Here is a 27,986-nt window from a genome sequence, read left to right as displayed (position 1 = left end):
TTTATCTGCAGATACACTACATCGTAAATAGTGTTGAAAAAACATGTGGCAAAATGCTGCAAATATTTTATAATACTTTTATTACCATATTATCAAAGAATGTACATTGCCATAGCTACAAAATGGTAACTTTACGATTAGTAAAGAATGACACCAAAAAAAGTTACAAGTTTCTAATAATAATGTTGGTAATAATGAGGAGTGTGGGCAATAGTTACATTCTTTTGTTTGTATGTGAGAATTATGCAGGTTTAAAGCTGTTTTGTTTTTTTTCTCAACTTTATTCCCAGAAGTTTATCATAGTCCTTATAAGATGACACTAATATTTGAAATATACACATATTGTCATATCTTTATGTTTAATATACAATACAAACAGAAAAACTAAATACAAACAGAAAGCTCAACATTACCATTAAATAAGATCAGCAGTCTGAGCAGATGAACAGTCTCCATGAAGAGAGTAGTCCCTGTACACCATTCAGTAAGTCACCTCTTAATTTCTGAAACACAGCAGCTGTAACAATGTGTCTACTGTTAGATCATGATGATTTTGTATTGTACTATTTCTGCACATTACTATGCTATTTTACACCTTGACACAGGAGACGGTGTTTAAAATACTGAACAGACGTTTAATGATGTCTCGTATTTTAGTTATGTATTAGTAAGTCACCATGTCACTACGAATCCTCTTCACACTTAAAGGCTTCAAATACTTCCAGGCTTATTACAGTTCAGAAAAGGTATTCTTAAATATCTGTTCATACCAGAACAGCCCATTATTCTGTAACATGTCATAGGGAAGCAAGTATTATGCTTTGAGAATTAAAAAAATAGTCACTGGATTTTATATTTTTCTTTGACTGACATGGACAAGAGGGCTTACCTTGCTAGATGAGCTGCTGTGTGAATGTGTCTGTGATGCTCGACTGATCTATTACTGGACTTACCAAGTCCACCACTTTACCACCACTTAATCCTCTCTACACCCCCTCTGCTCTATTCAGTCTTGAACAGGAAACTTGCTGGAGCTCATTTAAAGCAGTCAGCCTGGAAGACGAGAAAGCTTAAAAGAGAGGCTCTCTTGCCTGTTTCTAGAATCTGGTGTACTTAACACTTGATGTACAGTAAATGTCTAAAACACAGTGGCAAGCGTAAGATGCATTAAAGATATATTAAATACAAAATCGCAGATTGATGGAAACTTTCAGCTATAGACATTTTTCATGGCACACGTTTTGACATGTTATAGCAGGTCCAAGTGTCCCAGTGAGCCAGCATGTGCAATAACAGGACTCTGGGTCCAACTCACCTAAATGCAATGCGTTTTTTATTTTTTTTTTATGTTGTCAGTTACATTTCCTGAAATAACATACCAAATTGTCTGATGTGAAAAAAGTCCTGAAAGAATACACACCTGCAACTCAAGACCTAAAAGATAAGTTAATCAACTGTTATATTTGCAAAAAAAAAAAAAAAATCCATCTGTCTCTTCGTCTCCATATATTTACAGTCAGAACAATTTAAACAGAGAAGCAAATGTTAAAAACAATCTGTGAAATAAAATATTATTTGCCAGACTGTCAAATAAATGTAAAACAGCAGTGTCTTAATTTACATATGACCAACATCAGCATAAAAGCAGAAAACAAATCTGAATATACGGCATTTTATAAATTTTGCATTAACACAGTACGCCCTAGCAATAGTATAAAACGTTCATCATTATGTAGAAAAAAAAAAAAAAACTAAAATCAGTCATGAGCTGAAAAACAAATGCACGTAGTAATCCTGTTTTTTTTTTGTTTTTTTTTCTATGACGTAGTTTGGTTAAAAGCAACAACTACCAACAAAACAGTGACCTATTTGTTCTTAGCACTCTTGTCTTTGAATTTAACCTGAGCATATTCACATTCCACTTCCTTCTTCACATTTTTAGGCTCCACTTCTGCATATAGGCTCATCTCCAGTGCGTGGCTCACAAAATTTCTGCCCATGTCTCCCACTATGCACCTCTCCTCCTCCAGATAGGAGGTACCAGGTGGAACCATGTCCACAGAGTCTTCTTGCTTCTTCTTGCTTTTGCGCTTCCAATGCACAGTAGAGTAAACCACATCACTCCCATCTTCATTCTTCTTCTCTGAGCTTTTACTGGCTTCTTCTGCATCGTTTGGTCCAGAGCTTGGCAAGTTGGTGCTGTTTGATTCAGAGGTAGTTGCAGGTTGGGTGATGTCTGCCTCTCTCAGGCCATGGGTGTTGGCATAAATGTCCTCTTCTGTTGTGTTGGGTGCCTAAATTAAAGAGCAAACATAAGTGGTGTAGCTATTCTGTTTAATTACGTAAATTATAAAACTGCTTGCTTCTAAATCAAATTACCTCATTTCCCTCGCTTCTTGTTAGAAGTTGGTCCATAGCAAATGCGCTGGTGTCACCAGTACACTGACTCTTAGGAAGCTTATGGTGAATCCTCTGAACCCTGAAAAATAAAGTAAAACAATGTACATGGGTATATTTGATTCCTCTTTGTTTTTCCCATCTTCATCTTTGTTCGTGAAAACATATTATAGGAATGGACTTAACCTCTGTAACTTTCATAAGAACCACTGCTACAAAGGTGGATCATATTAGTCTGCTAAAATTTTAGTATTGGTTTTTGACGAGAAACACAATAACTGACATAGCATTCAAGGGGCTGAGTCATGTGGGCTTAAATTGCATGTGATTGGTAAAAACTCTCAAATGGAATGTTAAAACTAACCAATAGGGAAGTGATAGATAAGTGTTATATAGGGGACAGGTGTTACATGTGCCAGTGTTAGCAATGATGATTAACTTAAAAAAACATTTTTTATATAGTTATTATTTTGTCTATTCACAAGAAATAGCATAGTTATTAAGAGTCGATTTTGGAGTCCCAATTTGATCAAATTAACTTGTTGCTTTTGGACAGGATCTGGTCCATAGTTCAAAAATAAAAGTTTTAAATTTGTTCTGATGGATGACAGTCCAGACAAACACTGCACAGAGTTACACTATTTCTACTCAAAAGGTGTCCAAGTAAAAGTTAATGAAACATTTTAGTGTCTAAAGCCGTTACCCTACCTGATAACAAACAGCAGAGCACATACTAGTACTAGTAGAGCGGCGACTGTGGTGATGAAGACTGGCAGCGGCACTTGGACTGAAACATACAGGGACAATAGAAGAAAAGGATGAAGAAATAATTTGGGTACAAGTAATTTTCGTGGGTTAAAGTGTGGACATACATGAATGACACATAATGAATTTATCTTGGTGAGTTGTTACTTTAGATCATATGAAACATACTACAAAGTATACAAGTGTATATAAGTATTGAAGAATATATAAAGTATTGATGAAAGAAAATCTTCAAAACACACAAGTGAATAAAATTCACCTCAAAGAGTCAGATATATGTATTTACACACACCTATACCATCCACTTTCTGAAAAGTTAGAAAAAGTGTCAGACTCAGAGACCAGACCAGTGGAACCATGAATCATTGAGAAAGGTGACATTGGCACTGATAGTGAAGTTGTAAACGGGAGCAGTCAATGAAAGTTGAGTTAAATAAGTGTTGGTAGTTTATGCTTCTACCAAAATGCCATTAACTCCTTACTGAAACCATAAACTGTTTTTTATATATTTTCTTTAAGTGTATTGCTTAAAAACATGTCCCAGTATAGCACAGTTGAAAACACTAAATTTACAAGAACAGCACTGAAACTGGGACTGAGGTAGACTGCATTTCATTAAAAGAAAAAAAATTTGATGACTGGTTACAGTATATTACTATCCATGATTAACAATATTGATGTGGCAGTAGAAAAAAAATCAGAGCATTTCTGATTCATTATTTGAAACAAAGATTGAGGAAATACTTCGGTCAAATAATAAACATAAATGCATTAGGGTTTTGCCTAGGTGTAATCGTAGAGCCTCTGTTTTTTGAGAGAGTTTTTAGTTGGTCTTTATAGTTTAGAGTTCATAGTGTTTAGCTTTTGTCTTCCTCCTTGTGGAGTGATTTTCTGTTGGTTTATTCCTTTTTGTTTCTGCAGTTTTGTCCCTCAATTTGGAGTGGTTTTTGTTGGTTTTTTTCCCCCTGATAAGCTTAGTCTTGTGTTGATAGTATAAATTCCATAGCTGGTTTATTTTGGTCACTCACAGGTTAGAATATATTAATAAAGTCTGCGTATTGAACACTCTGCATCTGAGTCCTCTTTATAGTCCAGGCCTGACAAAAATTAAAAATAATTTGGAGTCAAGTTCACGATTCCTAACAGCTCCCAACTGACTACTAACATTTACAAGCGATACACATAAGACAGACCTTGACTTCCTGCAGAGGTTTGTTGCTCAAGGCTGGTGACACAGAAACGTTGACTGGCAGCTCCCAGAGAGTTGGAGCTGTGGCAGACCAAGGTGGAAAGATCGCCCCATGGTGGCTGACTCACAGTGATGACGCTCCTCACACCTGTGTCATTTAGCAACTCATTGCTGATTGCAAACCTGTCAGAGTGATCTACAGGTAGCCCATCCAAATTCCAGTGTAAAACGGGGGAAGGGTTTCCCACAGTCTCACAGGAACAGTTGACCTGGCTTTCAGTTTTGGTGCAAACAGATGAGTTTAGAATCTGTGGAGGAACTGTAATAATGAGAAGACAAACAAGTGAGGAGTCAAGTGAAGCCATGTTGAACCAAGGTCACAGAATTGAGTGGTAATATGTGCTGATATAACAAAATGATTAAGAATTAAGAACAGTAGCATCTTTAAGCCAGTTTACTGAAATATGCCAGGCAATAGAAATTTTGAATTAGTGAAATACTGAATACTGCTGAACTAGGCTTTACATAACATCCAAATTTAAAACATGTTATACACACATTGAACATCTATTTGACTGATGTTGGATCGTCCTGTTCCAAGTAAATTATGAGCCATGCAGATAAAAGCAGCAGTGAGTTTAGAAGCTGTAATATTTAAAGTTTGTCCAGTCCCGATGAAAGTCTCCTGTCCTCCATCAGCTCTGTACCAGGTATAATTCCTGACTGCTGGTTTGGCATCACTAGTGCACGTCAGTGTCACATTGGTGTCCTCCGGCACTGGACCAGAGGGACGGACTGACACTGTGGTGATTTTTGGTGAATCTGAAACATGGAGAATAACTTATTTGTATTATTTATAGGTGTAACAGTTGTATTGTAACATAACTTAAAAAAATGCGACGGCCCCTTACTTTCTCTGTTGCCTATAACAGTCTGTTGACTGTTTTCTATGTAAAGGACCGGGGGAGAATTTTATGGTAAAATCCAAAGCATGTGACGTTTATGCTCACTCTTAATACCTCACTCTCTCTACCACTCCCCTACAGCACCTACAGTTTGCAACATTAGCTGACAGGCTTAGAAATGGAGTCTACTAATGTCAATACAAAACAAAATATATTTAGAACATATTACAGCCTGACATTACTCATCCCACTCCTCATGTGTTTATAACTGAGCTAAATTTAGGATTATCGTTGTCTCAGCCCACTGCCACAACCGTTCAATACAGTGACATCAGTCAAATTGTTGTTTCAAATAGTCAGACCTAATAACAAGGGTTTTCTAAATATTGTTCTTTTAACAGTAGCATTTTTAGTTTACTGAATTTTGTTAGACTCTATGTAACAGAAAAATTTGCATCATGTGATACATACATTGAACATCTATTTGACTGATGTTGGATCGTCCTGTTCCAAGTAAATTTTCAGCCATGCAGATAAAAGCAGCAGTGAGTTTAGAAGCTGTAATATTTAAAGTTTGTCCAGTCCCGATGAAAGTCTCCTGTCCTCCATCAGCTCTGTACCAGGTATAATTCCTGACTGCTGGTTTGGCATCACTAGTGCACGTCAGTGTCACATTGGTGTCCTCTGGCACTGGACCAGAGGGACGGACTGACACTGTGGTGCTTTTTGGTGTGTCTGAAACGTGGAGAATAACTTATTTGTATTATTTGATTATATAATTATATGTCAATAAAAAGGTAATAAATGAAGCAAATCAAAGAGAATAAATTATATGTATTATTTATAGGTGTAACAGTCTATTGTATGTTCTTATATCTGTAATGAAGTAAAACCAGGTTATGTCAGAACAACCCAATGTAGGCTACACACATCCTTATCATTTACTACATTTGTGCTGGTGAAGCAAATGGTTTTCAAGACCAGTGTTACCAACATTTTACACATTCGACATTAAACAACAACATGTAGCTCATGTTACTTAACAGCCTGAAGAGGACACCACAGTTTGGGACGTAGGTCTGACTATACAAGACTACAGTTTGACTGACGTTACTGTACTGAATGGGTCTGGCAGTGTGTTGAGACAATGATAATCCTGAACTTACCTCGGTCATAAACACAGGAGTGGGATGAGTAACGTTAGACTGAAGACAATGCAAATAAAACCTACAAAGTAACAGGTTGTACAGACTGGAGAGGACAGTTGTTTACAATCTGGTTTTGATTCTGATGCACGTTTGTATGAAGGCTGCTGTTTCCCAAAGTGACAGATCTGACATTCGAACTAGAGCTGGAAGTAACAATTATTTTCATTATCAAGTAATTTATTGATCTATTAATCGTTCAGTCTATAAAATGTTGGGAAACTGTCTTAAAAGAACCTGTTTTGTCTGACAGATATAGGATGAAAATAAATTAATCACTTATTAAATTTGTTGACAATTATTTTTCTGTTGATTGACTAGTCAATTGATTGTTTAAGCCCTAATTCATACTAAACACAAGCAAAACATGGGATCAATTCAATTACAGTGTTTTTTAGGAGAGGACTAGTCAACTCACATGAAATATCAGCTGTTAAAACACTGTGAGCAGATGACGAAGGGCTGCCATCTTGTTTATTGTAGGTGGCAGTACAGGAGATGGTCTTTCCGTGATGGAGGTGAGAAGCAGTGAAGGTCAGAACAGAGGTCATGACTTTAGTTTTGTCCTGATTCTCCTGCAGTGTCTCCTGACTGACCCCCAGCCCGGGGGTCCATGTCAGAGTTGGAGGTTGAGACAGACAGGGAGCTGGAGCAGAGCACTTCAACCTCACTGAGGTTCCCTCCGTCTCCTCCAGTGTGGACGGAGTCAGAGTCGGTGAGGGAGGATCAGCTGGCAGGAAGTTACATTTTGAACTGTTACTAAATAAATGTTTTAAATTTCTGAAAGCTTCTTCATATGATTTGTAAAATGCAGTGAAAACAAAAAAATAAAGTAAATAAAAATGAGGACAGATCAGCCCAACAAATATAATTCATTCATTAATTATGTGTAAATAGATTTAAAAACATACCTTTGACAATAATATTCACAGAAGCATCGTGAAAATTCCATTTCAGTTGATTGTCACATTGCAGTCTGAAGTAATAGTCATTGGTGTGATCAAGATACAGATTATTGAAGGTTGTGGTGCAGTTTTTTCTTGTTAAGTCTCCGGTCATTTCTTTTGTTGTAATTAGATTTGGATTATCGCTGGTAAAGATAACCTCATCTTTGTTTTTCCATATTGTTTTACATGTGTTATCTAAGTTATGTTGAAATCTTCTCTGTATCTCAAAGGAGCAGGGGATGGTCACACAGGATCCTTTCAGAACCTCTATAGTCTTCGGCAAAGTGACCATAAACTCTTCACACAGGACGCCTGAAACACAGAGCACCGATCTTTAAAGAAGAAAAGGAAACAGTACTTTACAGTAGCAGTGTAGTTGTAATTCTGTGCTTGTTCTGCTCGACAACGATTATTGTTACTATATCATGATTTCAGGATCATTTTTTCAACATTTAGATAATAAAAAAAAACATTTATCTCAGTAAAATTAAGAAAAGGCTGGCCAGAGATTTGGGTAGTTTACTGCGTCTTTCATTTTGTAGGAAATCATCCTGTTGTCACAGGTACTGACATCCTGTTCTCTGAATACTTTAAACCAGCAACAGTGTGTTATCATGATTTTAAATCATCTTTATAGTTTTCAAAGCAGAAGTGAATGCACTTGAACTCACCTTTCAGCAGACAGCCAATGAGGAGGAAAGTCAGAGCTCCAGCCATCTTAGTCTGTTCAAGAGAGAGTCAAGTTTACAGGAGTCTGGAGCTTACAGATGGAAAACATCACATTTGGTACATTTCCCCCTGAAAGCTGCTGAAAGCCAATGTCAAATGTGACATTTGAAGTCCATTTATTAAACATGAAAGAAATATTTTAATCATGATAGTTGTTTCTTTCCAGAGGGTTACTACCCGTTCACAGCAGTGTGATACACACATATTTATCATTGACTGAGGAAAACAGTGTTTAATTATTACTTTTAAAATGAGCATTTTTTAAATATAAATTCATTATTTCAACAATTCAGTGCTATTTTGAAAGATTTGACAGACAGCTTAAGTCATTGTGGTCATGGTGATTCATTAAAAGGCCAATGCTGCTTTATAATCTCACTATAGAGATAAAACCAAGATGTTATATGCCAGAAAAATAGAGACAAGGATTTTACATACTCTATTGTTGGATTTGAAATCTACATATGTATCAGGTCACTAATTTACTCACGAGCAAAAACCTCCAAACAACAACAGGCTGATGCCTTAAAAGTGTCCACATTAAGAAAAGAAAATCTCTCACCTATTGCAGTGGAGTTCTGACTTGTTTACATCAATCTTTTTCAACATGATAATTAATGTAAAGCCCAGAAAATGAAAGAATTAGAGGAAATCTTAAACTTGCCACTTGGTATTCATTAGTTTCATGACTTACATTTTCCTGAGGTGTATAGAGGAGCCCAGTTCCTCAGAAGTGAGGCTGAATTTTAAAGTGTTCAAGAAGTGACTTAAAAATGAGGAACTCACAAATATGTGACCAATAGCCAAGATGAGATATACGTTTAACCAGAAATAACTCTAAGCTGTACCACTCTGTTTTCTCACCTTCATCTCTGCAGGAAACCTTACATTAGTAAATACGTCGTAAGCGTTTGTGTTCACTTAGTGGTCGATGGGAAAATCTTTGGTTTAGTAAAAGTGAATTGTACACTCCAGCCAAATTCTCGTAAAACGTCATTATCTTTCTGCATCTTACACACTCGATCATGTAAAAATAATTGAATGAATGATTGAGACTGTTGGGTGAAGAAAACAAGCAGTTGTAAAAGGTGTTTTCATTTTCTTCACATTCTATGAATCAATAATTAAAAGAATTATTTGCAGCCCTAATGGGCTTCACATCGCTGCAAAACCAGAGTGAGAAATTGGTCCTGGTTCATTTTACTTCAGCTCCATTCTCCTGATGTTTCCCACCTCTCCAATGTCAGTTTCAATAATATTGATAAAGGAGAAAATAATCATGCAGGAAGTATTTTTTGTGGTGATGTGACAATTTGACACTAGGTGGCTGTGTGTTCATATGTTTTAACTGAGGAAGTCAAAAGTGGGCGTAGACAATACAGTGAAAACAGCTTCTGTGATGGCAGTTTAAAAAACACTGTGACAAAGTTTGGTCATGTCAGGTTCAATGACTGTCATCAACTTTAAAATTGATCTTTCAATCAGTATTGAAATGTTTTGGGTTTCAGAGCAACTAAGACCGAGAGTATGAGGAGAACACATTGGGACACACTTGGATCAGTGATGTCTTTGTTCATTTTATTTTCACATCAGCTACAAATATATTGGATCAAACACATAATTACAATTATATTGATCTCACAGTCAAACAAACAAAAAAAACCCCAACACATAATCAAATGCTGAATTAAACAATTGCGTAATGGAGTTATTCAGCTTGGTGCACATGAAGAAGACACATCAATACAGAATGGCTTTACAGACCTACTGTAGAGATACATGTTCAGCCCTTTAATCTGAGAATGGAGACCTTTCACCCAAAGTGGAAACACCACCAGCTTGAAAAGCACCACATGGGTAAGAGTGTACCTTTGTGAGGAAGTTTAAACCAAAATCGAACATCATGGGCTGTTTTAAAATTACATTAAATAGCTGTTGATGTTTTGTGCCCAACACCCTGTTGAAAATGGATTCATTATGTAACAGACGGAAGACATTGCAGAAAAGAGCAGATTGACAGGAGCAACGTTTGTTTCAAAATAAGCAATACAAGGAATCTTTAAGTAAAACAATCTGATTGTTATCATGATCATCATCAGTGTAAGTCGGCCATCAGTTTCGAGTTTGGGCAATGACATCATACTCTGAAGACATGTCTCTATGATCCAGTGAAATGTAAGTTGTGTCCTCTTCTTTTGGCTTCACATTCCTGCGTGCTCTCCTGTGGTGAAACAAAAGAAAAAAGGCATGTATAGCTCCTCATCTCAAATATTTTGTTCTAAAAACATCAGCTGAGCTTTCAGATTAAAGCAACATGACGTGTAATCACATACCAAAGGAACGCCATGAAGATTATACAGAAGACATTCGCACCGAGAGACACACCAGCAACAGCCCAAGGAAGGACTCCACTGTGAGGTCCACCTGCCATGAAAGTTGGGAGTGAAAAAAAGATCATCTCGCTTGGTGACTGATTACAGCATCTCATTATCCATGTTTAAGAATATTGATGTGGCAGTTGAAAAAAATTTCAGGTTTATTTTTGATTCAGTGTTTGAAACAAAGATTGAGGAAATATTCAACGTTGAATAATAGAAATAAATCCACTAGTGTTTTGACCATTCCTAGCCATTAGCCAAATATATAATAAGATTAAACATAATTTAGAGTCTTTCAAGTTCACCACAATTCACCGCTAACATTTACAAGCGATACACATAAGACAGACCTTGACTTCCTGCAGAGGTTTGTTGCTCAAGGCAGGTGACACAGAAACGTTGACTGGCAGCTCCCAGAGAGTTGGAGCTGTTGCAGACCAAGGTGGAAAGATCGCCACATTGTGGCTGACTCACAGTGATGACGCTCCTCACACCTGTGTCATTTAGCAACTCATTGCTGATTGCAAACCTGTCAGAGTGATCTACAGGTAGCCCATCCAAATTCCAGTGTAAAACGGGGGAAGGGTTTCCCACAGTCTCACAGGAACAGTTGACCTGGCTTTCAGTTTTGGTGCAAACAGATGAGTGTAGAATCTGTGGAGGAACTGTAATAATGAGAAGACAAACAAGTGAGGAGTCAAGTGAAGCCATGTTGAACCAAGGTCACAGAATTGAGTGGTAATATGTGCTGATATAACAAAATGATTAAGAATTAAGAACAGTAGCATCTTTAAGCCAGTTTACTGAAATATGCCAGGCAATAGATTTTAAACAAATTTAAAACATGTTATACACTCATTGAACATCTATTTGACTGATGTTGGATCGTCCTGTTCCAAGTAAATTTTCAGCCATGCAGATAAAAGCAGCAGTGAGTTTAGAAGCTGTAATATTTAAAGTTTGTCCAGTCCCGATGAAAGTCTCCTGTCCTCCATCAGCTCTGTACCAGGTATAATTCCTGACTGCTGGTTTGGCATCACTAGTGCACGTCAGTGTCACATTGGTGTCCTCTGGCACTGGACCAGAGGGACGGACTGACACTGTGGTGCTTTTTGGTGAATCTGAAACATGGGAAATAACTTTTGTATTATTTGTATTATTTAATTGTATAATTAACTCAATTAACTCACATGAAATATCAGCTGTTAAAACACTGTGAGCAGATGACGAAGGGCTGCCATCTTGTTTATTGTAGGTGGCAGTACAGGAGATGGTCTTTCCGTGATGGAGGTGAGAAGCAGTGAAGGTCAGAACAGAGGTCATGACTTTAGTTTTGTCCTGATTCTCCTGCAGTGTCTCCTGACTGTCCCCCAGCCCGGGGGTCCATGTCAGAGTTGGAGGTTGAGACAGACAGGGAGCTGGAGCAGAGCACTTCAACCTCACTGAGGTTCCCTCCGTCTCCTCCAGTGTGGACGGAGTCAGAGTCGGTGAGGGAGGATCAGCTGGCAGGAAGTTACATTTTGAACTGTTACTAAATAAATGTTTTAAATTTTCTGAAAGCTTCCTCATATGATTTGTAAAATGCAGTGAAAACAAAAAAATAAAGTAAATAAAAATGAGGACAGATCAGCCCAACAAATATAATTCATTCATGAATTATGTGTAAATAGATATAAAAACATACCTTTGACAATAATATTCACAGAAGCATAGTGAAAATTCCATTTCAGTTGATTGTCACATTGCAGTTGGAAGTAATAGTCATTGGTGTGATCAAGACGCATATTATTGAAGGTTGTGGTGCAGTTTTTTCTTGTTAAGTCTCCTGTCATTTCTTTTGTTGTAATTAGATTTGGATTATTGCGGGTATAAGTATCATTTTCTTTGTCTTTCCATATTGCTTTACATGTGTTATCTAAGTTATTTTGAAATCTTCTCGGTATCTCAAAGGAGCAGGGGATGGTCACACAGGATCCTTTCAGAACCTCTATAGTCTTCGGCAAAGTGACCATAAACTCTTCACACAGGACGCCTGAAACACAGAGCACCGATCTTTAAAGAAGAAAAGGAAACAGTACTTTACAGTAGCAGTGTAGTTGTAATTCTGTGCTTGTTTTGCTCGACAACGATTATTGTTACAATATCATGATTTCAGGATAATTTTTTCAACATTTAGATAATAAAAAAAAAAACATTTATCTCAGTTAAATTAAGAAAAGGCTGGCCAGAGATTTGGGTAGTTTACTGCGTCTTTCATTTTGTAGGAAGTCATCCTGTCGTCACAGGTACTGACATCCTGTTCTCTGAATACTTTAAACCAGCAACAGTGTGTTATCATGATTTTAAATCATCTTCATAGTTTTCAAAGCAGAAGTGAATGCACTTGAACTCACCTTTCAGCAGACAGCCAATGAGGAGGAAAGTCAGAGCTCCAGCCATCTTAGTCTGTTCAAGAGAGAGTCAAGTTTACAGGAGTCTGGAGCTTACAGATGGAAAACATCACATTTGGTACATTTCCCCCTGTAAGCTGCTGAAAGCCAATGTCAAATGTGACATTTGAAGTCCATTTATTAAACATGAAAGAAATATTTTAATCATGATAGTTGTTTCTTTCCAGAGGGTTACTACCCGTTCACAGCAGTGTGATACACACATATTTATCATTCACTGAGGAAAACAGTGTTTAATTATTACTTTTAAAATGAGCATTTTTTTTAAATATAAATTCATTATTTCAACAATTCAGTGCTATTTTGAAAGATTTGACAGACAGCTTAAGTCATTGTGGTCATAGTGATTCATTAAAAGGCCAATGCTGCTTTATAATCTCACTATAGAGATAAAACCAAGATGTTATATGCCAGAAAAATAGAGACAAGGATTTTACATACTCTATTGTTGGATTTGAAATCTACATATGTATCAGGTCACTAATTTACTCACGAGCAACAACCTCCAAACAACAACAGGCTGATGCCTTAAAAGTGTCCACATTAAGAAAAGAAAATCTCTCATCTATTGCAGTGGAGTTCTGACTTGTTTACATCAATCTTTTTCAACATGGTAATTAATGTAAAGCCCAGAAAATGAAAGAATTAGAGGAAATCTTAAACTTGCCACTTGGTATTCATTAGTTTCATGACTTACATTTTTCTGAGGTGTATAGAGGAGCCCAGTTTCTCAGAAGTGAGGCTGAATTTTAAAGTGTTCAAGAAGTGACTTAAAAATGAGGAACTCACATATGTGTGACTAATAGCTAAGATGAGATATACGTGTAACCAGAAATAACTCTAAGCTGTATTTGGTCATGTCAGGTTCAATGACAGTCATCAACTTTAAAATCAGTATTGAAAAGTTTTGGGTTTCAGAGCAACTGTCAGAGGTCTAAAGGGGTATAATAATTTTGCGGTATCAGAAATATATTTTGGTTCATTTTGAGGTTAGTCAATTGGCAGAGTAGTAAAAGCTTGAAAAGAAACTGTTTTTGAAAAACACTAGTAATAGTTTAGTCATCTCAACCGCCATGGTTTCTCAAGCTGATACGTATCTGATAGCAAAGAGTACAGCAGATACCAGAGCTGCGGTCAGAACACCAACGATGATGATTAAGATCTGCAACGTCTCTTCATGTGAACACTCTGTGCAAGAGAGAGTGAAAGGTTACAGAGGTCAGTGACTGGTATGTTTGGTATTTGGATATATAAGGAGCTTGATTGGTTGTCGTTAGAGGTATATATGTACTTTTCTTGTATCAAAGTTTGACATTCAGTGTTACATCATATAGTTATACTGTTGGGAGCTTGCAAGGCAGGAAACATTTAGAAACAGCAACAGTAAATATAGATATTGTGTAGACATAGAGAATATAGCACTTCCAGATCATGTTAATTGGAATTCCATGAAATCCTAATAGTTTGCAGCTAATCAGTGAAACTTGTGTTCGGCAGAAAGACGAACCTCGACTTTCTTCACGCTCAAGGCTGAAAACATAAAACCGCTGAGCAACAGATTCCAGGGAGTTGGTGCTGTGGCAGAGGAAGGTGAAAGCATCCCTCTCCAGTACTTGACTCACAGTGATGAAGCTCCTCAGAGTTGTGTCATTCAAGTCCTCATACTTGTCAGACTGATTAAGGTTCAACTCTTCCGAATGCCACTGTAAAATGGGGGGAGGGTTTCCCACAGTCTCACAGAAACAGTTGAGCTGGGCTTCAGTTTTCGTGCATCCAGAAGTGGACAGTATCTGCGGAGCGACTGTAAAGAATGGGGGTTAGGGGTTAAGAAAGGAAGGTTAAGTTATATAATAATAAGAAGAAGTAGATACAAGGAAGCATTAAAAGAAGAAGAAACTCCTGCTATTTGACTGCTGCACAAGAGGCGTAAAGAGGCATGTGTCGAACTGATCAGCAAAGCCCTGATCACAGAGGCTGACAAATGTGTGTTCTCTGCATTAAACAGCCTTAAACACACAGTAACAGTGTCAGCTGTCATACCTTAATTATTTATAAGCTTTTATTAACTATTTATTTATTTCTGCACACTGTAAAAAAAAAACAAAAAAAAAACGGTAAAAGCACTGGCAGCAAAGTTTCCAATCGGATACCGTAAAATTACAGTAAATAACTGTGTCACACTGCATTCAGGTCTAGTTGGGGTTTTGTCCTGTCTCCGTGTTTTGTCTTGTCATTTCCTGTTTTAGTTTGAAAAGTAACTCTCCTCTCGTTTCAGGTCACTTGCCCTTCCTCACGTGTCTCGGTCTGATTGCCCTCTGAGTGTTTTCACCTGTTCCCCTTGCCCAGTGTTTAAATAGTCTGTGTCTCCCTTTGTCTTGTGCCAGTGTGTTTCGTCTGCGTGCGCGCACCCCAGCTCTTCGTCACAGCCCTTGTCACAGCGTTCCTGAAGTTTTGTGTCCTTCTTCCTCCAAGTGAGAGTTTTGAGTTGTAAGTTTATATCCTAGTTTAGTTTCATAGTTAACGATTTCATAGCCTTTTGTTTCCTCCGTGTGGAGTGATCTTTTGTTTACCTACCTTGTATAGAGTAGAGCCTCCAGTTTGCTGGAGAGTTTTTTTATTTACAGATAACGTTTAATAGCCCATTGTGTTTTCCTCCTTTAGTGGAGTGATTATTATTTTGATATTGTTCATAGCCTCATGTATAGTGAGGGCTAGGTTTATAGCCTATTTATTTCTCCACTTGGAGGCTTTCTGAAGAGACAATAAAAACAGTCAATTGAATTTTGATGATTTTACCAGTCAAAATTAATTAAAATACAGTATATTATAGTTGATAAATACCCATTATACTGTAAAATAACATGCATATTATGTCAAAAAATATTAAAATAGATATCTTTCAGATGAATCTCTGTAATTTCAGTGTGGAGGCTGTAATTGTGGTAATGTTTAAGTGTACTGAGAAGTGTTCCTAATAGTTTGTCAAGTCTAATTCCTATAAATGGGATGGACAAAAAATTAGGAACACCTCTCAGTATAGGGTTAGTTTATATACAGTGGTGGCCAAAAGTCTGAGACTTTCCCATGCAGCCTCACATATTGCTTTCAAAAAGGTAACAGGTAAGGTATATCATAAAAGAGCTGTTTTGGCGCTGAACTTATTGATGAGGCTCCGGTAGCCAGGGAGCTGTCCAGTGCTGATCCCACGGAGACACCTGTGGCCCTAGCCGTGTCTCATGTTGAGGATGTTGTTGGTCCGTCCAGTGCTGTTGTCCAAAGAAGGTTGGAAAATTCTGAAATATTGTCCAAACTTGATGAGTGTTTTCAGCATTTGACTCAACTCCAGAAAGAGGATGTGGTCTGTTTAATAAAATCTCACGTCTCTCTCTTTTCAGATGTGCCAAATCAGACACATGATGCACAAACATGATATCGATGTGGGGGATTTTCCGTCGATAAAGCAGCATGCTTATAGAGTTAACCCTGATAAGCGCCTCCGGTTGCAAAAGCAGGTCAATTAAATGCTTGAAAACAACATTGCAGAGCCTAGCTCTAGTTCGTGGAGTTCGCCGTGCCTTTTTGCTTATAAATGTGATGGGTCCGATCGCTTCTGCACAGATTTTCGTAAGGTGAACGGGGTTACAAAGCCAGACTGTTATCCCCTTCCCAGGGTTGAGGATTGTGTCGATCATGTCGGCAGTGCCAATTATGTAACGAAACTTGACCTGTTGAAAGGGTATTGGCAGGTGCCGCTAACTCATCTGGCGAGGGAGATCTCTGCATTTGTAACCCCTGACACTTTCTTGCAGTATACAGTGATGCCAATTGGCGTGCGTAACGCGCCTGCTACATTTCAGCGTTTAGTAAATATCGTTTTGTCGGGCTTGTCAGGGTGTGAAGCATATTTGGATGATATTGTGGTTTATTCGAGTTCGTGGGATGACCACATTCAGCAGCTTCATGCAGTGTTTGGAAGGTTGTGTGAAGCCAATCTCACACTGAATTTGGCAAAGTGTGAATGTGGTCAAGCTACGGTGACATATTTGGGCAAAGTTGTGGGTTATTTTTGTTTATGTTCTTTCGGGCTGGAGCCCAATGCGTGGTTGGCCCAGTTTACCTGTCTTTTGTTTCTTTTGGCTGGGATCTCCAGTCCTTTTTGTTTTTGTTGGTTTAGGTCGATAAACTATGACTAATTTTGGGGATATTTCAATAAGTGAAATGTTATTCTTTTCTGGTGTCCTTTTTACATATGTTGCAGCCTCCTGCCCCTTTTTAGCTTTATTCTTGGAGGCCGTAACACACACATAAGAGAGAGATTACAGTTCAGACTGGACAGTACAACAGTAAATACAGCAGCAGACATATTGAATTTACTTTGAGGTTCGAGCTACAGGAACTGTTCAACCATCATAGCTCTCCCATAGACTGCAATACAAATTCAGAAGCTGATAGCAAACAGTGGGTCTCAGGTCTCAGCAGGTGCTACTAACGCAGTATCCGGGCAGAAATTGACAAAGCGTGTGCGTGTGGTTATGTACAGTGGTGTAGTCTACTTTATTCTACTGGAGCAAAAAAGGTCACACAAATTCTTTTAAATTCCACAATTTCCAACCTTCATTGACAATTTGTTATATCAAAAATATGGAAATTTTTTTTGTCTTGTATCACCCAGTTTTAGTCTAATTCTGATATCTTTCACGGTTTCTGAGGATGTGATGGGACTACCCTCCACCTCTCCCTTTGACTGCAATATACAAATTCAGGAGCTGATTTCCAGAAAAAAGCAGAAGTGACTCTTTTTTTGTAACTCGCTGGTGTCACTCATGGCTGTATATTTTAAACTATTTAAACTCTGTATTACAAAATATACATTGGGTTTTGAAAATACAGTAATATTTGCAAGGAAATAAGGAGTAGTTGATATTTGATGCAGTAGGAATTAGTGAGTGGATTTACATTTTCTGCCATTTATGCTCATACTGATCATTTAAGTGTGCTGTACTTAGTTGAAACACCTGGTAGTGAAAATTCACGCAAAGCTGTACAAAATAAATTAAAAAAAATATATATATGCATAATGATTATGGCTGTGCAAGTGTTGCAGGTCTTTTATTTTTGTTCAAATGTTTTGCCCATTTTTTTGTTATTTTCTCATTTTCAGCCTATGGTAATATTTTTTGTCGTACAGGAACCCTTCCTTTTTATTTATTTGCATGCACTCTCTTCCACTTTTTCAGTTAGTACTACTCTATCAGAAGCATAAGCTTCCTAACTCATTTCTACCAGCAAAGAGAGTGAAATTAGAGGTGTTGAGATAGCTTAGAAAAAATGTAAAAGCTATGCAAGGAATTAATATCGGTTTGATCTCAATCACGAGCTGTGGCTACACACTTGCTAATTGATCATCGCTCACTAATTTAGGGAAGGTGATGTGTTGGACAGTGTATAAGATTGTTATTTAGGGCTATTCAAAGATCTTGAGCAGGTTTTGTACTTGTAATAATACATCTTTATACTATTACAAACATGACCAAATATTATCAGAAGTGAAAATGTTATGTGAGCTTATTGCCTGTTCACCTGCTTATTAATCTGTGTCGCTTCTGTAAGGACGTGTACATGTGTGTATACATGTCTTGCTATGGTTGTGGGGACACATTTGTGTTTGGAAACCATCAGTGTGAGGTTATTTTGGCCAGTTGTGACAGCTCCAAAAGGCTTTTTGAAGGACACCTGCAGTGACTGAGGCCAGTGTCAAGATGAGTCTCGTGAATGAAACTGAAAGTAACGTCCTTTGTAAAGGTTGAAACGTGAAGAGTGAAGTACAAGCACCAAGCAGCAGGCGCAGTCAAAATTTCTCCAGGAATTTTCGAATACTTTTAATGTTATACTCTACCGGGGCAATCGTCTGTAATGGTGTCATCAGTTCAGCTCTTTCTTGTTCAACTTTCTGCACGACATGAGCGCAGCGCAGTCACCTGCTTCTTACAGTGTGTTTTGTCTGTATGTTAATCAGGCTGCGCGGACTCCGTGACGGGATTGGTAGAAGCAGAGAGGAAGCACCTCCAACTCCACGGCCGGCTTCTCCTATTGGTGCGACAATGATGCTGAGTCCTCACCACAGCTGTAGCCGTTCAAGCATCCAGAGGAAAAGAGCTTAAGAACCCGGCCAGCACATCATTAGTGGCGGCTGACAGCGTGCCTCTTTACCGCCTTTGCCAACATGTGTGTGTAATTTGTGATTTGCTTTGAGATGCTGGTAGTGATTGTTGGGACTGGGTTAGTTTTAAAATTCTGATTGTGCATCACACCCTTAGAAAAAGACTGTTGGACACATTAGGAACAGGGGTGCTGCTTGTGTTTTGGGGTTGGTTAGAATCACACAGTTGGGCTCTTTGTTGGCTCCTGTTCCCCTACTTTAGTTATCCTCTCACCTTGTTTGTATTTTTGTTTCCTTATTTAGCATCCGGGTTATGCAATAAATTTGATTTACGAATAACACCTGGTTTTATGTTGTTTCCCTTTTCCCCTAGCTGTGTCGTAACATAGAGACTGCCAACATATGGTGACTGGGGGGACAATACACCATGATTTCTTTGTATATAGAAACCAACATGGCTGCAACTGAAACCTGGCTCTGTGAGCAGTCCACGACCAGTAAGTGAAATACTCGGTGAGTGAAATTTCCCAGGCTGTTATGTCTTCTTTGCTTGCAGAAATCAACTGACTGGTACTGGATGTGAGTCCCAGTGTCTGAGGTTTTTCTTTCCCAGGAAAGTGGTTCCACAAAGGGTTATCTTGATGCTCCATGTGAACAGTGCAACATCTACTGGCCTGAATGCAAAATGGGCAAATACAAATGTTCATAAGTTACAAATTGAATGTAAGTATAAGGTAAAGCATGATTGTATTTTATATTCCAAGCATAGATTTATATACTGTCAAAGCAAAATGCTTTGTATGCATCGAATGTGTCAAAATCAGTTAAGCTCAATGTCTTAGTTTTAACTTAAGTATTGGCAAAATACATGTAGCTAAATGTCAGTGTTGGTGGTTGTGCTGTAAAGGTGCAATATAAGATGTGGCCAGGACTTTAGTTTAGACTGTTCAAAAAATGAATCAACACTATCAGCAGTGTGTGAAGGAGACGCAGTGATGTCATGATCTCCCTGACCTGTCCCCTGTTGTAATACCACTTTGTGACACTAGACGCTGTGTGAGTCAGTGGCGCGTCAAGTCTTCCCTCAGTCCCACGAAGAAGAACAACAACTTCCGGCAGCTCTTGAAGTTACCATCACAGAAACACAGGAATAGCTGAACCTCCTAAAAGGCGGTATGTATTTGTATCCCACAGGACCGCTCCCGACAAGAAACCACGTTCAACGGCGAAGAAAAGAAGCAACAGGAATAACTCTCAATGTGGCTTTCCACCGCCGGAGACAGCTTCTGAGAGTAAAGAGATGCGGTTTGATGCCGAGCTCGCAACTTTCCTGTTAGCCCGGTGAGTAGCATCATTGTTGGCTTTTTAGCTAAAAGTATAATCAGTGCAACGAATGACAAACCATACCGACAAACATTTCAGGTGGTGACATCGATGTTGTCGACAGGCGTTTTAGCGGTTACTAGAATTGTCTGTTCCTCTCGGCTGTTGTACAGCTAGTGACGTCAGTAACTTTAGGCTCATTTTGTAACTGATGACTGTGACTTGAGATTGTATGGACCCAGTAGACCGAGTGAATACACGTCGATTATACGTGTATTTTCTTTTGCATATTCATATCTATCCTCACTATATATATATATATATATATACATATATATATATATGTATATACATATATACGTGTATATATATATATATATTATGTATATATATATATATACATACATACATACATACATACATACATACATACATACATACATACATTCAAAGATGACAAAGACGGTAACTGAATTGTTATTTTGGTGCACAGCTCTTTTTTCTTTTCAATTATATTCTTAAATTGCATTCACCACACTCTTAAAAAGGTCTTAAAAACTCTACAACACCAAGATGGAAAGTTAAAATGAGCGCAGTGCAAAGGCTGGACATTGACTGTTTCCCTGGTAAAAATGTTGTAAATAGTTTCCATTGGACACAATGCTGTTACTGTGCTGTCTAATTCCTATAAATGGGATGGACAAAAAATTAGGAACACCTCTCAGTATAGGGTTAGTTTATATACAGTGGTGGCCAAAAGTCTGAGACCACTTTCCCAAGTAGCCTCACATATTGCTTTAAAAATAAGTCTCAAAAAGGTAACAGGTAAGGTATATCATAAAGGTTCTTACAAGTTATTCTAGTCTATATGGGGATATAGTGGTATAGCTTCATTGCAGATCAACTTCTGTTAAGACATGTACATGTGTGCATACATGTCTTGCTATGGTTGTGGGGACAAGTCTGGGTTTGAAACAATCTGTGAGGTTATTTTGGCCAGTTGTCCATACAAATTTCACCAAGTTTAGCTGTAAAATTAAGGAAAACAGTTGTTAAAAAACCCAAGTAGAAAAACCTCCACAGAGACACAGCATTAACATTAGTAGTTCATCAATGATAACATATAAAAATATTTTGTGTTCAGGAAGACAATTCATGTTTGGTCTAAAGATGGATTTCACCATAACATTTAGTTCTTTTTCTGGAGGTCTTCAATGAGAAGTTTCTCCTGTCTTTTAAGGATTTCAAAGAAGATATTTTTGCATTCGTCACCAGCTCTCATGCAAATATAGACCTCCCTCATTTTAGCATCAGGGGTGGGCATTTTCCTAATTTCTTCCCATTTTTCATTGTTGATGACTTTTTTGTCCAAGAGCTCATCCAAAATCGATGCAATGTTGGTCACTCTCTTGATCAGCCGAAGTTGGTGTTTGTCCACAAAGTGCTCATCTGAGGAAAGAGGAGAAGAGAATGACTGACTGGATTTGAACATGAAGTTAAAGCCAACTTAATACATTTCTTTTAAACAAGCTTAGCTTAGCATAAACACTGGAAGCAGGGGAGAGGTATGTATTAATTAATGAGCGTCAGAGGTGCTGATAGGCAGATTTTCTAACTTCGGACAGACCGAGGCTGGCCAGTTGTTTCCAGTGTGTATGCTAAGCTAACAATCTCCTGGCTCAAGCTCTGTTCTCAACACACAGACATGAGAGTTGTATCAACATTCCCACCAAACTCTAGGTAAGAAAAAGCATATTTTCCCAAAATATCAAACTATTCCATAATTTCTATAAAACCATGAAGCGTTTCTCAGCAGACACGGTTTGATTTATTACTCTTGATCAAGTTAACCCTGCTGTGAATGTCCAACCATGAAGGGAACTGGGCTTTATAGCCATATCCTGTGTTTTTAGACAAAGTGACCCAGAGTAGAAGACACTGACTGAGAAGACTTCATACTACCTGTGCATACACTTTCTGCCACTGTATTTCCACCAGTTGCTCCAGGTGAGGGTCCCGCAGCTGAAATAAAGTTAGGGAAAATGAAAAATACTTAAAAAAAAAAAAAAAAAAAAAAAAAAACTGCAGCAGATGTGAGGGTATATTATGACTGAAATCCAAAGTGTAATTTTTTATAAAACTCATTTTATGCAGTTTCTTACCCTCTAAATAACCAGAGTTTGGATAGTCATCTGAAATAGAACAAAACAAATTACGGATAATTGATGTTGTGGTTTTATTTACTGCAATCACAACAAAACATTCAATAAAAAAAAATAAAGAGTGGTAAAGTGCTTTCTTATTGCATGTGAGCAATGAAACCATCCTGCAGCTGGCAGCAGAGGGGCTCTTCAAATCATCTTTACTTTAATTAAGCGCCAAAAACCACCAGGTGGAGCCCACAGAAACTCCTAATCTTTACAACTGTGGTCATATTTGGTGTGCTGGGTTTCTGATCAATGGGTCTGTCCCAACATCCATTCTTGCAGTATATACACATCTATGGGTTTCTGGCTGGACTGAGGAAAGCTGCAATTTTCCCATTTTTATCACGTATTAAATGACAGGTAAACGCATAAATAAAATTGCTATGAGATAAAATGATGTTCTTCATATCGTGTAGCTAATATTGTTTAATAATCACTAACCTTTTTGAATTTTATGGCTCCACACTTGTTGTTTTGTGGAAGACTGTGAGAGCGTAAGGTAGAAGTCTCTGTCTGGATTCTTAATGAACACTTCATAGAAGTTTGGGTCGCTCTCATGTCTGAGGGTTAATTCCTGTGTAAAAACAAAAACGCATTAAAGAAAGACAAGTAAATTTTCAATTCCAACAATTACTGGACGCTACAATATCTCAAACTTAGCAAACAACTATGAGATTGTCAACAAAACAAAAAAACTGCAAATGATTCGGCTTCAATGACATCATCGGTGGCAGTTGCATGTAAAAAAAAAAAAGAAAAAAAAAAAAAGAAAATCCAATTTCCAATTTCAATACAATCAATTGATAAATTTTAAATAAAAATGAAAAGCCTAATGTCCTGTGTGGCCACACTGCAACGGCAGTAATCCTCCAGTATCTTACACGTCTGAGCCACCACTCACCATGTTCATATATTTAACTGCTGACAGACAGTATAAACTGTACCTCTGGGCTAATATCTGCCGTGTTGATATCTGCTGTGAGGATGTAACCCTGCTTCATTTTCAGGTACTTGTCTGGGTGTGGCTTTCTGATTTTTTCGTATCGGTCGGAGATTTCCGTCTTGTCCACTGTCTGGAAAAAGAGTAATACAGTATAAGCACAAAGCTGCCTCAAGGTTATAAACACTGTCATCTGTGTTTTAAAGGACATTCATGAACAAGCAATATGGTTTTTACATTAGAGTATTATGGTCTCAGTGAGGGAAATAAAATAAAATGTGAGATTTCAAATATAGTCATATTGAGGAAAAAGATCATGTAATGAGAATAAAGTTGTAATTGAAACTAATTTACATTTATCTTAGTTGTGATTGATCATGTTAGAGTATTATCTGTATCTGATGTTTACTCATATTATTATGGACTGTCAGTCTGTGTGTCCTGTCCAGACAATCTCCAGGTGACAGGGAAGAGTTTGTCGGCCATTCGTCCGTCACAAATGCTGCAGCAGCAACAAAAACATAACAGTGTAGGTTGGTAATATTCATAACACACCTACTTCAGCATGGACACACACAGCCTGGTTTAAATAGAATTCTTTTTGTCATCACATAAAATTTTGATTGTTATACTTTTAGAACAAGACAACTTTATTCTCATAATATGAACTTTTGTTCCCCTCAAGTGTGATTTTCTCACAAAATATTCACACAATTTTACACTGGCTCTAATTGTGAGCTTTGATGCCATTAATAGATTTACGTTATGAATTGGTGACAGTAAGATTTTCAATAACCTTTTGTAGAGCAGGATCTTTTGGGATCACGTAGACATGTAGTTTCAGGACCGGTGTGTTGGGTTTATAGTATATTAACACGTAAGATTTTGTTTTCACACGAAAGCCGGCTTTCACCAGGGCCGCTCTTGGAGAGAAAACTGGTTCAGATAACTTGACATGGGACGATGTGACCTCAGACACTTTTTCCACAACATCTCCACAGTCATCCATGTGTAGGGCTGCAAACTTGTTTATTATTGTTGGGTTGTCATCTGCACAAAATACAAGCACACACATTTAATGAGGAGAAAAAGATTGCATCAGTGCTTTTCCTAATGATTTTTTATTCATGTCCACTTACCGATGCAGATCCAGTGTGGCAGATACACTTCATCTAACTTCCCAGCATTGACTGTGATGTTCATTAACGGACCTGCAGGCTTGTATTGCATGCTCTTCATCCTCTCCATGTGTTCCTCCCAAGAGACAAACTGGTACTCGAGGCTGACCGTTTCCTTACAGACCCAGCGTAAGGCAGAGACACTGCATTCAAAGCGTCCGGCCTCAGACTGCAGACTAAATCAAACAAAACAAGTGAGTTTGTGTAAATGCACAAGAATACCGTCTAAGAGGCACAATGGAATAAACGTAAATGTGTGAGAATATCTGCCTTGATATTATTTGGAGTGAAATGTAGCTTCACCATTATAATTGTCATGTTGCTTTGGTATAACCAGTAACAGCACAGAGAGAGATTCTAGTTTACCTTCTGTAAAACAATCCAAAGAACCAAGCTTAACTTTCTGCTTTAGTTCCAGTTTGCTGTGCTGCAGTATTTCACTTGTTGTTTTTACCTGTAAGTTGAATCCTCATCTGCATCTGTGCCGTTCACTTCAGGTTCAAGTTTAGTCCAGTCGCTGGATTCCTGCTGCAGAGGACGGTCATACAAGTCAACTGTCATCTAAATGAGCACATGAATGAATGAATGAATGATGAATAAACTGAACACATGAATGAAGGTAAGGGATTACCATAGTGCTTCCACAGCCCTCAAGCTCAGCGCTTCTTAAAGGTCCTTGTTAAGACACATTGAAAAACATTTGTAAATGATTATATGTTGATATATAAAATAATATGGTAACTTTCCATATGTTTTGCTGCCTTAGCACTATGTGCTTGTTACATGTTAAACAGGACAAGCTGCTGAGTGAAGTCCAAGCAGAGGAAAAGTGGCAACACTTCACAGGCTTCTGTTGAGTACGAAGTACACACTAGTTACATGTAGCTGTTTAAGTAACGATGCCTCATGAAAGCAAAACATGATAAAAATACAGTAACAGTTGCATGACTGAATGTTTTGCACTATTACTGTATGGATATAGTTTACAGTAAAAACTGGATAATAGCAAACATCACACATGTAAAGTAATAGGAGTTGATGCTGCAGTCAAGCTACAGTCAGTGTCCTGTACTGTGGTGTAATGGTCCCAAGCCAGGTTCCACACACCAAGGAAACTCAAATTCAGCCGACTGCCCGACAGTCTACATGTATTTTGATGGAAAGTTAAATAATGGAGACCACTCTCTGCATATCAAATATTTGATATTGGAATTGTATTGCAAGTTTTCTTTTCTTCCAAATAATTTACCTTTGGATCCTGAGCTGATCTCTGACAGCCTCTGCACCAGATCACTCCTGTTTATTTTCTTTAAGACCTCATTGGTCACCTCCACAGACCGTTCACCGTACGTCTGCATCATCAGCTCCACCAAGTCAACTCTTTGTGCCATCTTCATTTGACGTTTTGGGATTATTGGGTGGCCGCTTGTTGTTTCTGGGCTCTGCAGGACGAACTTGAATTCGTTGATTTCTCCATAACTTAAATCTTCCAGTGTTTCCAGAAGTTTCTCCTTAACTGATGTCATGGTTAAATCCTGATGGATCCAAAGTGATCAGGAGACATTTATGTAATACTTCAACTTTAGTTATGAAACATTACTTTCTTTCCATCAACGTAAACTAGTCATGTGAGTATTGTAACAACTAATATTAACCACCTAGGTATCTCGTCATTATGAGATAGTGAGTCATAATTATGAGATACAGAGGTTATAATTGTTCAAGATAAGAGCTCACGATTACAACAAAAGTATCTCCCATTCAATTAAATTATATCATATCATATATATATATATATATATATATATATATATGTTATTTATAGCGGCCATGAGGAGGATAACTTTCAACCTGTAACCGTTAAATGAAAGCTGTGTTGTGTAAAGTGCATCTGATGTGACATTACTCACTTTCTGGAGTAGTGACGTCAGATGTTTCCCTGAGGAGAAAGAAAATAAAAACCTCTTTCAAAATCAGAGTAAAAACTTTAACAACTCTAGTCACATTTAGTTTCTTGTGAATAAAACATAATATCAAGTATTAATTATAACATAACACAAACATTTGCTCATTTCTGAATCATAAAACAACATCATTAACACCCATGAATCCTAAAAGAATCCAATCCAAAAGCTCTGCAACAAATTCTGCTTTTGTAAAGATTATAATGTTCAAATTCTGTCAAAACACATAAATGATAGTGCTGTCATATTAAAATATTTAGCGCATCAGAGAGGTATTGATACAACTCAATGTTTGAGGTTAAAGAATGTGGTATTGTACCACATTGCACTGTACTATATTATGTAATCTTTACCTAATGTTTTGCTCCCCCTCAATAAATAAGGCCCAGTTGCCTTTTTAAAAAAATATAATACAAAGAATTCATTGCATTAAAATCAACTCATCTGAGAAAAAGAACAAAAGCCTCAGTTCTACTGATAAATAAAGGAGATTTACTTTTCTACTATGAATCATTAGGGAATTAATTTGACATTTATGAAACACATGTAGTTCATGTAATGTGACACTCTTTGTCTTCTTTGTCTTACCTGTAAGTCGTAAGCTGGTCTCTGACAACCTCTGATCCAGATCAGTCCTGTTCATGTCCGTGAGCACCTCCCTGATCACCTCCACAGACCGCTGGCCGTACCTCTCCACCATCAGATCCACCATTTCTGCCCTGTCTGCCCTCACCAGTCGGCTCCGTGGGATTTGAAAGTACCTGCACTGAAGCAACCACTTGAATTTCTTGAACTCCTTGAGAGTGAAACTATTCAGTGTTTCCAAAACTGCATGTTTAACAGCATCCTTTGCTGCTACCTGAAAAATATGAAGGATACATTGAACAAAGTTTTAAGATTTATATTTTTTTCTGAAAGTTCACTCAAGACAATGATGATCTTGTTATATCTGTCCTATTGATTATGTTTAGCTTCTTTTCTTTACAAACACAAAGTACTGTGTGTGTTAATGTGTTTAGCAACATCAAAGCAACAATGATTCCATTGATCTTTTTACCCTTAATTCCTGCAAACTGATTAATCCCACCTGATCTAAACATAACGTGTTCTCGTTTCTGCTGAGTGAAAGCAGTGATGAGTCAGACTCACTCTCTGAAACACTGCAGGTGGATGTTCATCACCAGAGAGTTTGCCTGAATGGAAAAGAAAAGAAAACTGAGAATTACCATCGAATTACACACCCAGGTTT

The 27,986-nt window shown here is 37.8% G+C and overlaps 4 protein-coding genes and 1 long non-coding RNA gene across 5 annotated transcripts; 1 reads left to right on the top strand and 4 right to left on the bottom strand.

Moving 5' to 3' along the window:
* Positions 1-204: 204 nt before the first annotated feature.
* LOC130172883 (cell surface glycoprotein MUC18-like) lies at positions 205-5,983 on the bottom strand. Its single transcript, XM_056381843.1, has 6 exons — positions 5,728-5,983; positions 4,910-5,173; positions 4,356-4,670; positions 3,106-3,184; positions 2,380-2,479; positions 205-2,294 (listed from the first exon to the last, which is right to left on the bottom strand). The coding sequence occupies exons 1-6, from the start codon at positions 5,783-5,785 to the stop codon at positions 1,866-1,868; spliced, it is 1,245 nt and encodes a 414-aa protein (XP_056237818.1). The 5' UTR covers positions 5,786-5,983; the 3' UTR covers positions 205-1,865.
* An 804-nt stretch (positions 5,984-6,787) lies between these two features.
* LOC130172886 (sialic acid-binding Ig-like lectin 14) lies at positions 6,788-8,854 on the bottom strand. The gene is made up of 4 exons (XM_056381848.1): positions 8,832-8,854; positions 8,080-8,131; positions 7,373-7,720; positions 6,788-7,191 (listed from the first exon to the last, which is right to left on the bottom strand). Exons 2-4 carry the CDS (start codon positions 8,123-8,125, stop codon positions 6,812-6,814), a joined length of 774 nt encoding a protein of 257 aa, XP_056237823.1. The 5' UTR covers positions 8,126-8,131; positions 8,832-8,854; the 3' UTR covers positions 6,788-6,811.
* An 846-nt stretch (positions 8,855-9,700) lies between these two features.
* On the bottom strand, positions 9,701-13,685 carry LOC130172884 (sialic acid-binding Ig-like lectin 12). The gene is made up of 7 exons (XM_056381844.1): positions 13,663-13,685; positions 12,909-12,960; positions 12,200-12,547; positions 11,706-12,017; positions 10,866-11,180; positions 10,471-10,561; positions 9,701-10,358 (listed from the first exon to the last, which is right to left on the bottom strand). The coding sequence occupies exons 2-7, from the start codon at positions 12,952-12,954 to the stop codon at positions 10,250-10,252; spliced, it is 1,221 nt and encodes a 406-aa protein (XP_056237819.1). The 5' UTR covers positions 12,955-12,960; positions 13,663-13,685; the 3' UTR covers positions 9,701-10,249.
* Positions 13,686-20,122: 6,437 nt separating this feature from the next.
* On the top strand, positions 20,123-27,444 carry LOC130171631 (uncharacterized). The gene is made up of 4 exons (XR_008828176.1): positions 20,123-20,466; positions 24,743-24,967; positions 25,271-25,392; positions 27,340-27,444. It is a non-coding gene; the product is annotated as an uncharacterized LOC130171631 (long non-coding RNA).
* On the bottom strand, positions 20,923-27,461 carry LOC130171630 (NACHT, LRR and PYD domains-containing protein 1 homolog). Its single transcript, XM_056379693.1, has 12 exons — positions 27,326-27,461; positions 26,684-26,712; positions 26,023-26,308; positions 25,405-25,448; positions 25,228-25,301; positions 24,735-24,949; positions 24,392-24,645; positions 23,600-23,728; positions 23,097-23,229; positions 22,611-22,640; positions 22,411-22,470; positions 20,923-21,897 (listed from the first exon to the last, which is right to left on the bottom strand). Exons 1-12 carry the CDS (start codon positions 27,447-27,449, stop codon positions 21,638-21,640), a joined length of 1,638 nt encoding a protein of 545 aa, XP_056235668.1. The 5' UTR covers positions 27,450-27,461; the 3' UTR covers positions 20,923-21,637.
* Between the last annotated feature and the right edge of the window lie 525 nt (positions 27,462-27,986).

This window comes from Seriola aureovittata, chromosome 7 (assembly GCF_021018895.1).
Source record: "Seriola aureovittata isolate HTS-2021-v1 ecotype China chromosome 7, ASM2101889v1, whole genome shotgun sequence".
NCBI classification, from domain to species: domain Eukaryota; kingdom Metazoa; phylum Chordata; class Actinopteri; order Carangiformes; family Carangidae; genus Seriola; species Seriola aureovittata.
Note: the sequence above shows the minus strand (reverse complement) of the source record. Positions and strands in the feature narration are given on the sequence as shown.